The 12,291-nt window shown below is 37.7% G+C and overlaps 1 protein-coding gene across 1 annotated transcript in view; it reads left to right on the top strand.

Moving 5' to 3' along the window:
• LRP2 (low density lipoprotein receptor-related protein 2) overlaps positions 1-12,291 on the top strand; it is a 136,338-nt gene that overhangs the window by 63,715 nt on the left and 60,332 nt on the right. Inside the window, exons 30-33 of the mRNA XM_009325415.1 lie at positions 1,115-1,292; positions 3,322-3,450; positions 8,006-8,172; positions 11,651-11,794. Of these exons, the coding sequence (XP_009323690.1) occupies positions 1,115-1,292; positions 3,322-3,450; positions 8,006-8,172; positions 11,651-11,794 (618 nt within the window). The remainder of the gene's footprint in view (positions 1-1,114; positions 1,293-3,321; positions 3,451-8,005; positions 8,173-11,650; positions 11,795-12,291) is intronic.

The following is a 12,291-nucleotide window of genomic DNA, read 5'->3' as shown; positions in this document are numbered from 1 at the left end:
AGGTTCGAGCTGCTTTGGAAGTGATCGGCACTGAAGCACAGCTCCTCCTGGCACCCCGACTTGGGCTGGATGTTCAGAGGGAGGGTCCCCTGTACACATCACGCAACTGATTAACTCTATCCCTGCCAAAACCAGGACAAGCCAGAAAAAGAAGAATTGCATATTCTATTCACAGTCTCTCAGGAGAGCTTCAACAGAGCCTGGAGCTGAGTGTAGACTTAGTGCTTTAGATCATTCTCATTTGTTCTGTCTGCATGCATGAAGACTAAAGGTGACATCTGACACTGCTGCTACTAGCTGGTGCATTCACTGTAGGCAAATACAGTACAAAAAACCTGGAAAAGCTTTCACTGGTCACCTTCTGTGAGTGATGATTGCTACTATTCTTGACAGCAGTGAAGGGTTTTGTGCTGCCAGGACTTGCTGCGTGCGGGGCACTTCATGAAGACTGTCCCTCTTACAGGCTACTTCCCAATGAAGAGCTGCTGGCAGCTTGTAGCACTGTCCCTGTAGCAGCACAATAGTTCAGATGTTCAGTTGGTACACATAAGCTGGTATAAATAACCTCATGTATATTTTCAAGACTTGAACCTTGGGACTTTTATTTTTGGCTAGAGAGACAATTCTTGTGAAATAGGAGCCAGTGCAATCTTTCTTGCCCCACTCCTAGGTTTATGAAATTTAGATAAACCACCTTCTTCGACCCTCTGGTAAATTATAGGGGAGCTTGTCTGAGATGCAAGGTCTTGGCAGGTCCGTAACTCTCACTAGATATTTCCTCTTGTGCCCTTGAAAATCTACAGCTGGGTCTCTATCTGTTGGTTCCCTGTGTTCTGCCCTACAGTCAGACTGCTTTGTTAATTCCTCATGCTATACATCTCACAGGGTCTATTTAGCATTTTCATTTAAAAAAAAAGTCTATTTCCCCCATAATTAATGTCTTGTTTTCAGGCAGTAGATGGTATTTCATATTCTTTTGCTGAAAAATATATTTTGAGACACAGCTGCTTTTTTCTTATTTTTTTAAATTATGCTCAGCTCTGTTGTTACTTCATTGCAAGCTTTACATACGCAGATCTCCAGAACTAAATTGAAAAACATCCTTGTGTTTTAGATATTGCAGCATCCACATGCTCTAACTGTCTTTGAAGATTTTGTGTACTGGAGTGACCGCTATACTAATCGAGTAATTCGAGCCAATAAATGGCATGGAGGAAACCAGACAGTGATGATTTATAACATTCACCAGCCTTTGGGGCTTGTGGCAGTCCATCCTGTAAAGCAGCCTAATGGTAAGTTCAGCAAAACAACTTCGGTAATTACAAAAATAAGCCGTGCGGTAATGTCATGCAGAGGCACTCCTGGAATCAGCCTTGTCAGCAAATGGGCTGGGTTAAAACAAGCAAATGATTCATACTATTTACATGCAATTGAAGGTCATTTCAGCCTGTCCAACCTGGTGTTCAGGGAAAGTAACCTAGGCAGCATGTAAGCGTAATGACTAGCCAAAAAGGATAATAGGGAAGTAGAATGTGCCATTTTCTTGCACCTTGTTTTGAATGTTTTTATAAGAAAATTGGAGCATTTTTTGAAGGCATTTTAATTTTAAAAATTTGTCTCTGTGGCATACTAGACTCAGTTCCTTGTATGTTAATAATACCATTCTTTCAGACAAGATTACTGTCATCAACCTTCTCTGAAAGCACTTCTGCATTATTTTACTTAATGAAATAATAATAGTAATAAATAAACCCCTTCATTGCATTCAGGATTCCCTCTGAGATCATATGCAGGTGATCTTTTGCAGCTGAAAGACCATAAAAAAAAAATAATATTTTTTTTTTGCTTTCTGTTAGGTAGAGTTATCTTCCCAATCAGACTTTTCGTCATTTCATGGCATGACTGGAAGAGTGGGAAATATATTGACACGAATATTGTCTTTCATTTTCTGCTATATTTCTTGTGTATGGAGTGTTTCTGATTAATAAATATTACAGTGACTTACTTTTTTTTTTTTTTTTTTTACCCTTGAAAACTTTCATACTGGGGAGGGCGGAGATTTGCATCTGAGTAAGGCGCTAGTAATTTCAGCGGTATATTTGTTTTGGAACAAAACCTTCCCCAATCATGTTCAGAGCTAAAGCCACTTAGCACTTTCACTGCAAATTGTTCAGTCACCAGAGGGTACCATTAATTTATACATCATAGTTCTGGTTTAAGAGGTTTTATTTTACAACCCAAGGTTTAAAAAACTTTCTACCACCAGTGGAGAAAATTTTTTATTTTTCTTCATTGTATTAAATTAGTACATTTTATGATGTTTTGTTTAGAATTGTTCTGTTGTACTTTATGTGACCAGACAGAGAAGAAGGGAGTAAAGCACTTCCAAAATAGCAAAACATGCTAATCTTTACAAATGAAGAAATAATTATTTGCTGATTGAAATTCCAGATGCAGTATTAAAACTCATCCACTCTCCTTTTTTTGTGAATCATTAGATCTTACACCAACTAGAATTTAGATTTGTTATACTGATGAGATGAATAATTTTCTTACGGTTTGAGTTCTGAGTTTATGCCATTGTTTTATGGTCATCTTGTTAATTTGTTATCCGTTCTTGTTAGTTTTTATATTAGGAACAATTGTGTCATTTCCTGGAACTTCAAAGCTTCTTAGAGTAAGGCCTGCTGCAGTTGCTAAGGATATACTCAAAATCTGATTTTTCTTTTCTTATGAAGATGGCTCATTCTGAAAAATCATCTTTAGCAGCAAGTTTGTGGAAGTGACCTAAATGGTTGAATTTTAGTGTATAGTAATAATAGCAGTCAGTAGAGATCTTCTTCACTGTCTTTTTTACATTTTACAAGCTTAGACTCTCAGTTTCAAAATGATCCAAGAGATTATGCATTGAACTTCCACTACCTTTGAACAAGATGTAGGCAACTGTTTTATCTTTTTAGTTTTCTCCAAGAAGCTTCAGTAAATAATTTAAATCCCCCATCTAGAAGGGTTATAATGATCAAAGACTGAAAATCCTGCACGCCTCCTGGTGCAGTTATGAGAATTTTGAAAAGGAATTTGAAAGATTTTCTATGACGCAAAAAAATTGAAAAGACCACTGTGATAATGGTACTGGTTTTACATGAAAAAATATATCCTGTTACAAGTGTATTGTATTGCTTGTGGTTCTTGGAAATAACTTTAAGGAAATGGCAAAACTGATTTAGTGCTGGATTGATATTATCAGTAGCAATAAGATTGAATATTCTTTCCAGTCACTCATATTGTTACAGTTGCTAATAATTTCTTTTTTCTTTTCAGGTATCAATTCTTGTGCATCGTCCCCCTGTAGCCACCTCTGCTTGCTTTCTTCATCTGGACCACTTTTTTTTTCCTGTGCTTGTCCTTCAGGATGGATGCTTTCCCCTGATAACAGGAACTGCATGAGAGGTAGGGCAGTAATAATGAGAGATGAAAAAAAAGGCCTGACACTGTCAAATCCATCCCTCTGTCAGGCAAAAAGCATACTTCAAAACTGTGGGCTGCTACTCACGAAGCAAAGTTTGGGGCCATTCCAGGTAGACTTCATTTAGGATGCATGGAATGTACTTGGCCTAAAGGTTTGGAACCAGGCTCTGGAAAGAACTCAGGTTCAGCTGCTTCATTTGGGGAAAATGGATGAACTCAATTTTCTTTTAAGCACTTTAAAGAAGCCACATTTTAAAATTTCTCAACACGTTGTTTAGCTAAAGTTAAAATGTTTAAATACAACATTTTCATTAAAAATGAAAACATACTCTGGCAGAATGTTGTCCTTCTCATTATAAATATTCAGTCTGGAAACCTCTTTTTTTTAGAATTGCAGTTGTAAGAATGTTGGGATGCAGGACTACAAGGGACTTTCTTGGTCACTCTAGTCTGTTTCCTTGTTGTCCTTGACTACCGTATCATATGTCCCCTTTCACCAGTCAAGCTTAATTTGGTTTCTTGCCCCTAAAACTCACTGAACATCACAATTTTGACATTTGGAAACCTTCTGATTTTCTGTTCAAATATAGTCTTTCCCCAGTTTATGTCTATTTCCTATGCCATTTTTGTCCTTCAGGATAAATAGCATCAGTAGTTCTCCTTCATCCCTGGTATATGTTCTGTTATATATTTGAAATGACTATCACATTCTTTCTCAGCCTGTATTTTGCTAAGAAGTAAGTCACGATCTTTTGGTTTCCTCTAATCAGGAGAGATGTTCTCCCTGTTCCTCATCACTCTCTCCAGCCTGTCTGAACTAATGCATTTTGGAATTCAGATCAAAATTTCCCAGCTTTGAGCTTTTTCCATCTCCAGTGTAAAAAATTAGTATACCAAATGCAGGAGGTCTAGAAACACAGCCTAAAATTACAGATGCTAGAGGTGATGCAGCTGTAACAGAGGTAACCTTTGCAAACAAAACTTCATATCAAAAAGTACCACTGAACTTTCTTTGAACAGTCCACAGATCTCAATGATCTGTAAAAAACATTTAGCCAATTCATTAAAAAAAAAAGTAACAAAAATTCAAATTACTGGCAGGCAGTTTGTGACCAGAAATTTGACCAGATTAATTTTGTCAGATGAAGCATTCATTATTAATTTTTCCATCAGTTGTACAGATATAAAGTGTGCTTTGGTGCCTCCCTAATAAGGAAGCTTCAAATAACTGAAATTTAAGTAGAAATTATCTTTGCGATGAGCTAACACTAGAAATCTATCAGTCAAAAGATGCTTTTCTTCTAAAACTGTCTAAATTTTAAAAGCCATATCACGCTGTTTTCCTGCTTGATACTTAGCAGTGTGTTCTTTAAAGAGCTGTATTGCATTCATGTTTTTGTTAGCAGCAGTAAGAGAATTACCAATTTATATAATCTGAAATGAAGTGCAAGTTTGTTTAATCTATTAAAAAAGGAGGGTTTCTTTTAGAAATCTGTGCTGGTTTTGGTATGTGCCGGCTTATAGAGGGATCATGATGAAAGAAATGGAACGTGGCAGTGATGAAGCACATGCATGTATAGAGGTTGACCCAGTTCTGCCACTGAATTGAGCTATTGACAGTTCTTATCTTTATTCCCCATATATTGCAAAGTTCCCTGTGTCTACTTAGGTACAGTTGTGGCCCTTTTATAAATGACATAATTGCTCAATATAAATTGTGTAAGAGAGAAATAGAAATACCCTGTGAAGCACAATTCTTTTAAACTATATGGGCTTATTTTTTCTTCTTAGATGGAATTTATACGTTTAAAACTGTATGTAAAAAAACATGTACAGATTTTGGGAATTTTTTAAAATAATGTATTTGCTGAAGGTCAGCACATCAGAAAACGTTATAAAAAAAGTGCTGATTCCTTTCATGGTAAAAGATTTTAATTATTGGTAATGATTACAAAGGACTAGGAATTTGCCATTTCTTTTCTAATATTTACTATTATCCTTATCCTTGCTGTCATTGTTTACTTTAATAGGCCAGCACAAACTTTCAGAAGAAAGATTAAAACTGAGCTGCATGCATTTGGTTGCCCAGTGTCTCTAGAAAACAATGATATTGCTGGTCTCTGCCTACTTAGTTCACATATTAAATACTGCTAACTTCACGTTGATGGAAAGGCATTGATTCTAGGATTTCACCATTTCTAGCTTTACATAAGATGAAGAATGCTAATATTATAAGATTGCCTTTGCATTTATTTCACTTTAAACTGCATTTCAGGTTGATATTAAAGATGGTACTGTAGCAAGCTGGCTTGGAAACAAAGCAAGGAATTTGTGTATATTAAAATCTTGTATTAATATGGTAAATTTGCATATTTAATATAACAATACATGAATTTTGTATGGATTATCATTTGTCATTGTCATGGTTTAACCTCAGCTGGCAACTGAGCACCACACATCCGCTTGCTTACTCCCCCCTGCCCTGCAGTGGGATGGGGGAGAGAATCAGAAGAGTAAAAGTGAGAAAACTCGTGGGTTGAGATAAGAACAGTTTAATAATTGAAATAAAATAATAATAACAACAACAATAATAATAACAGAATATACAAAGCAAGTGATGCACAGTGCAGTTGCTCACCACCCGCCAACCGATGCCCAGCCAGTCCCCGAGCAGCGGCCCCCCCGGCCAGCTTCCCCCAGTTTATGTACTGAGCATGACGTCACATGGTATGGAATGTCCCTTTGGCCAATTCAGTTCAGCTGTCCTGGCTGTGCCCCCTCCCAGCTCCTTGTGCACCTCCAGCCTTCTCAGTCGGTAGAGCATGGGAAGTTGAAAAGGCCTTGACTAGTGTAAGCAACACTTGCTTAACAACAACTAAAACATCGGTGTGTTATCAACATTGTTCTCACCTTAAATCCAAAACACAGCACTGTACCAGCTACTAGGAAGAAAATTAACTCTATCCCAGCCAAAACCAGGACAGTCATGTAAACCTCCATTAACTTTAAGAATTGCAGAAGTTATATTAATGTCTATCTGATGAAGCTACACAGATTTTAAATCTGTATAGCTCAGCAAATTTGCTCTATTGTCCATTATACAAATGAGGAATAATCAGACTGTATAGATTTGCATAGGTGTTAAACTTAAAGGAAGCAATCAGCAAAAAATTTTATGTAGAATGTAATTGGTTTAAATGAGACTATCAAACTTCTAAAGTACAAACATTCTAGCCTAGAGAATTCACATATCTGTATTTCAGCAGATTCAGTAGTGTTGTACTGTGTGCAATTAGAAAGGGAATAATGACTCCAGGGTCTTGTACGCATTGGAACAATTTCACATGAATTTAGCTGTTCTTTGCAAGCAAGTTATAGAGCACTGGCATGCCACATTCTTAGGGAAAAAAAAAAAGGAAGAGGTCCAAGAATTTCACAGGCAGAGCTAGCTATATGTCTTCAGGCAATTATTTGCCAAAACGTGATTTTTGTGCTGAAGCAAACAATATCTAAGCTTATGTCAAATTTGACAAATAGTTCCAGCTGCCAGAGAGAAGTATGGAGAATAATTTTTGAGATGTGCAATGATGCTGTGGTTTGTGGTTTTTCATGTCAAAATTTTCACTGCAAAATTTATATAAACGTATTAAGCAGCCAGTGAAGAAAATCAAAACAAAAATCAAAACCAAAAAAGTCTTTGAGCTATTATAAAAGAGGAAACGAGTTACTGCTACCTTCTATGCAGCAGCAGCCCAGTTCCCTATCAAGTGGTAGCTTGTGCCTCTGGAGAGAAGAGGCTAGAATTTGTTCTCCAAAGGGAAAAGCACAAGGAAGAGGGGGATTGGTGTTCAGGAGATTCTCTTCCCCTACCCCCTAGCAGATGAGAAATGAAGTTGCTGACTCACGCTTTACAGCTCTCCAATGCATTTTCTCAGATCACCTGACTAGAAACCCTTTGTTAGTACGATTTAAGCATAAGGGTACAAGTTTACCTAAAAGTAAATATACTATAAGGGAGTATGGCTACTTCCTTAGAGATAAAACAAGAAAACACAGTAGTGCAGTTATATTTAATAATAAACATCAGCAATTGCTGCTGTGACATTGTACCTTGCTTGTGAGTCCTGCTTAATAGGCATTAGAACCCGTCTCTCAGGCATGTCCTAGAGAGCCCTCAGAGCTTTGTCCTGCTGGTCCCCGTTCTCAGAGATTTGAAAATGCTCTCAGAGGAGCTGCATGAATGTACTGCTTCCCTTGGCCAGCAATGAGTGATCCTGCCTTATTTACTTCCTCCTCAGAATTTGCTTGCACGTGCATTGTGATTGCACAGTGCTGAAACTTTAAATATTACGACAATTACAATAACTGATAACCTCACTCCTAGTGAGGGAACAAACTTAGAGGTAAGTGGTTGCATCATTGGTAACATTCAGCCATTCTCAGCTTCAGGGAACTTTTGGGTGGGAGAGGGGAAGCATATCATAATGCCATTTTCTTGATCAGAAACAACTCTGAATTACATTATATGTTTTCACAGTTGAACACCCTTTCCTTATTGCTGTAAGAGATAATATAATTTATGGAATTTCTCTGAACCCTGAGGAGAAGACGAATGATGCTATGGTTCCAATAGCAGGAGTTCAAAATGGTGTTGATGTTGACTTTGATGACTCCGAACAGATGATTTATTGGGTTGAAAATCCAGTAAGTTAGTATTTGTGTTCAAAATGTGCGCTAAAATAAGACTTCTTATTTTAAAATAATGTTTTTGACTGAAATACATTAGCATTGCAGGTAAGAATTTTGATAAATATAATTGAAAGGAAGGAAAGGGTTGGTTCCCCCTCCCCAGGATAAGATAAAGAAGCTTCATCTCTTTTATAAATTAGTTTTCGGCTTTGTCAGCTGAAATATTTGATTAATGCTATTTCTGGCTCAGCCAGAGACATGAACAGGAAATAACGGAAAACATTGACAGAATCGTACTCTCAGCCCTCCTTTGCTATAGTCCACCCTTTCTCCTCTCTCTTGACTTAGGGCTTAATTCTGCAAACACAGCCAGAACACTGCTCTATGGGAGCAGTACATTGCACAGTGGCACTGAACATTAGAATTAATATACATGCACCTAGTCTGAGCACTTAACGAAGTAACATAGTAGAGAGGCATCTTTTTCTTTAAAGAGAGGAAAATGGTTGCAAAGTCACAACAATTTCCAGGTAGCACATATAAGGCTTATAGATCTAAAAACCAGTTTGAACTAATTTTTAGTAGTTGATTATAATAGTTTGACTAAGCTTTTTTAATGCTTGTCCTGAATTAAGAAATGATGTGTGTCCGCTAAGGCTAACTTGCCATAAAAAATTCCCAATTTTTGCAGGATGGACACTTAAAAAAAAAAAATCTGGGAGATGGATGTGGTAGGAAACTGCGAATTCAGCAATATGTGTTTACTCTTGGAAACTCAAAAGCAGTTCTTGTTTCAAGAAAAGCAGTGCTTTAGGTCCTGGAGAAGTATAATGGTAGATAAGGAGATTTCCGTAGTTACGTTTTACAGAAACAATTCACACTAACTTGTTACCTTTTATCCACACAAGATTTAAATTTTTTTCCCAACCCATTTCCCTTACATTTTGCAGGTTTTGAAGTAAAAATAAGTTTAAAAATCACTCATTTTAAAGCCTTTTCTGTGTCACTCATAAAGGAGTTATAATTAATTTAATTATTTACTCTCATAAAAATTAGAATGTTTCGTTCCCATGAAGTACCTAAATGGACCTATTTAAGCAAACCTTTGCCCAAGGAACTAGATAAATACTCAGGAATCTATTTGATCCTCCGTGCAGTCTGAAAAAATGTTCTTGACAGTTCTCAGCCAGCAGATACAGCTGACATTTACAAGAGGTTGAACAGTTCTGTAAGAGGTCATGGGCTGATATATCCATTAACAGAGCTGGCAAGTGAAATGCCAGGTGCCTCTGCAGGCTGAGTGCAGGTAAGTGCTGTATTTTAGTTAGGTCTTGAGCTCCAGCCTGCCAGATGCGTGACTATGGGCTGTGCCCCCTACCTGCACCCCTGACTTGCAGGTCTCAGGCTGCTGTTGCTCCCAAACAGAGCTGAGACACCTGTGTCACTCATGGCTCGCCCTCTGAAAAAAGATATTTCTCTAGTTTCTAACACTTCTGACAGAAGCGTATTTGCCTACTTTCTTAATTATAGTGCTTGTCCATTACCACAAGGCCTCTTCCTTAACACCCTGTTTTGCCTCCATCCATTGCGTGTTTGGGTTTTCCTGGGGTTTGTCTACACTTGCATAGTTAGTAGCTGTAATTTCACTGCCAGTGTTGGCAACAGTTGAAGCTGTAGTTAGAGCTCAAGTGAACATTCATCAACTCGTTCACTCTGTCTGAAGCAAACTCAGAAAACAGAGATAAATATCGGAGTCCTCCCTATTCTACTTGAAAAACACTTCTGAAGTATTTTTATCTTCAGCTGTCATGTTCCGTAGGTTATTAATTGCAAATGGCAATAATAGGCAGGAGAATTCCTAACTGTCTTTAAAGTGCCTATCATACTAGACACTGTTGTAAACATTCAATGTCCATCAGGCTCTCAAAGTAGGGTTTATACAGTACCAAAAGTTACCCTATTTTCCTACTTTTTTCTGTAGGCCTAGGGATTCAAGGACAGGTTCATTTGCAAATAGCACTACATTGTTAGGATTCAGCAAGCAGCACTCTGCCGGTGCCTTAAGAAATTCTACCTGTTTAAACCAGCAGTGAATTTGGCCTGGAGTTCTTGTTCAGATTTTTGCCATCTGATGTGTTGATTCCTTTCTGAAGCACCATTTTCAATTCTGCACTGAGATATTTAGGCAGCATACTGATACCATGGTAACAAAGCAATTAAGAATATGCATGGACCAAATGATCACTGAGTGCTTTTCCTAAAGCTGATTCTACCTTGTTTCTGCTCTGAGATGGCAACTGCAACCTGTTCTCCATTTTTTTACTGCCTGGGCCTGTCCTGTCTCTGCCTCTACCTCCTCCCTTCCTGAAACTGGGCTAGCGTTAGCTGCACAGCTTCTGTCTTCAAGTGATGCAAAGTTCAGGCTCTAATGGTGAGCTGAATGTTCTGTCCCTTCGAGTTGGCAGTGCCCCTCGCTCTTTCCAGCAAAGTGCCAGAGCAGAACAGACCTACTGCACGTGTTGCCTCAGTGAAGAACTGGGAGGGTGGGTGCCAGTGCTACCTTGTCTGGGAGCCTGCACCACGGAGTGAGATCTTCCCAGGACAGGCGCAGCATGTCTGCGTCAGTGGAGGAGGAAGGTAATTAGTGAGGAGAGAGAAACAGATTTCAACACTCACTCACAGCTCCCCTAACCCTACTGACCTCTTCTCCAAAAGGCTTAATAATGTGCGATAGCTGCTGGTGTTTCAATTCTGCATTAATACTAGTTGTGAAAGATTCACGTGATAATACGCAGGACTTATGCCAGTTTTACAGGAGTTCTGCAGAACCTGAAGAAAGCTCAGGAAGGCAGCTATAGTAACCACTTCAGATCTTTATCTGGTTTGTCTCTCTGTTTAGTGCTTGTTTATGTCATGCTTTAGCATCACACACTGTAGCTAATACTATAGAATCTGCAAGTCTTAAGTTTTCATTTCAAGGGTTACCCTTATGAAGAAACCTGCAAGGATAATCTTAGTCTTGATTCTTGCTATTACAGCTTATTAAAAATTTGGTTCTTAAATATTTATGCATGGAGAGAACACTATTTTCCTTTACTAGACTTCAGGTATATCCAAGATGGTTAACTGAGGTATCCTGGTAAAAATCTTTTGATAATGAAATACAAATTACTTTTGATAATGAAATACAAAGAAGTGTGACTGTATATAGCTTAAATATATACAATTCAACCTTATAAAATACAGTCATTTTATTTCTGTCGATCAGGTTTTGGTTGGTGAATGGTAATGCCTCTTCACACTGGATAATTATGATTTACAATAATATTTTTACCATGTTTATGCATTGAGCATATACAAATACGCTTCTCTCTACTGGATTTTCATTTTGCTAAGAAAAGATTGTAACATAAAGTAAGTGCTCATGTAGTTGGAATAGAACAGTGTTTTCTGCTCTTGACATTTTTTCATTTTTGTTATCTTTTTTTCCAAGGGTGAAATTCACAGAGTGAGGGCAGATGGAGCCAACAGGACAGTTTTTGCTCCAGCAGCTGTTATTGGTGCTCCTATTGGTCTGGCATTGGACTGGATATCTGCAAACCTGTATTACAGTAACCCAGGAACACAGTCAATTGAGGTAATTATTTAAGAGACAATTGGAAAGTAAGAGCCTAGATTTCTCACTGCTATGTATATAGGTTGAAATTAGTAATATTTTTTTAGTGAAAAACTGAAATTAGATTTATTTTAAAATGCAAGTAGTCTGTAGGAAAATACTTTACAAACTTGAAGAGATAAACCTAAATTTGAGCATAGTCAAAAAGATTGAAAGCAGTATATTCTGGGAACTTTATTTGTGCATAGATCTCTTTTTTCCTTTCTTTTTTTTTTTTTTTTCCTTCTCCCCCCCCTTCAAGTCATTAGGCTGCTTGTGTTTGACATACAACCTCTCTGATCACTAGAGTTACTATCATTATTACTCTTCTCACTTCAAATCAATGATCCCAATGCAGTGCCTCTGATAGTAAAGGAATGTTGACATCAAATGCAGTAAGATCCACTCCCAAATGCTTTGCTATCATATTATGTCGCTTTCTGGAGACTAGCAGTCTGATGGTATGTGAAGGATAAGAT

The sequence above is a fragment of the Pygoscelis adeliae genome, unplaced genomic scaffold (genome assembly GCF_000699105.1).
Source record: "Pygoscelis adeliae isolate BGI_AS28 unplaced genomic scaffold, ASM69910v1 Scaffold106, whole genome shotgun sequence".
NCBI lineage: Eukaryota > Metazoa > Chordata > Aves > Sphenisciformes > Spheniscidae > Pygoscelis > Pygoscelis adeliae.
The sequence above is the reverse complement of the archived record's forward strand: the minus strand, read 5'-3'. Positions and strand labels throughout refer to the sequence as shown.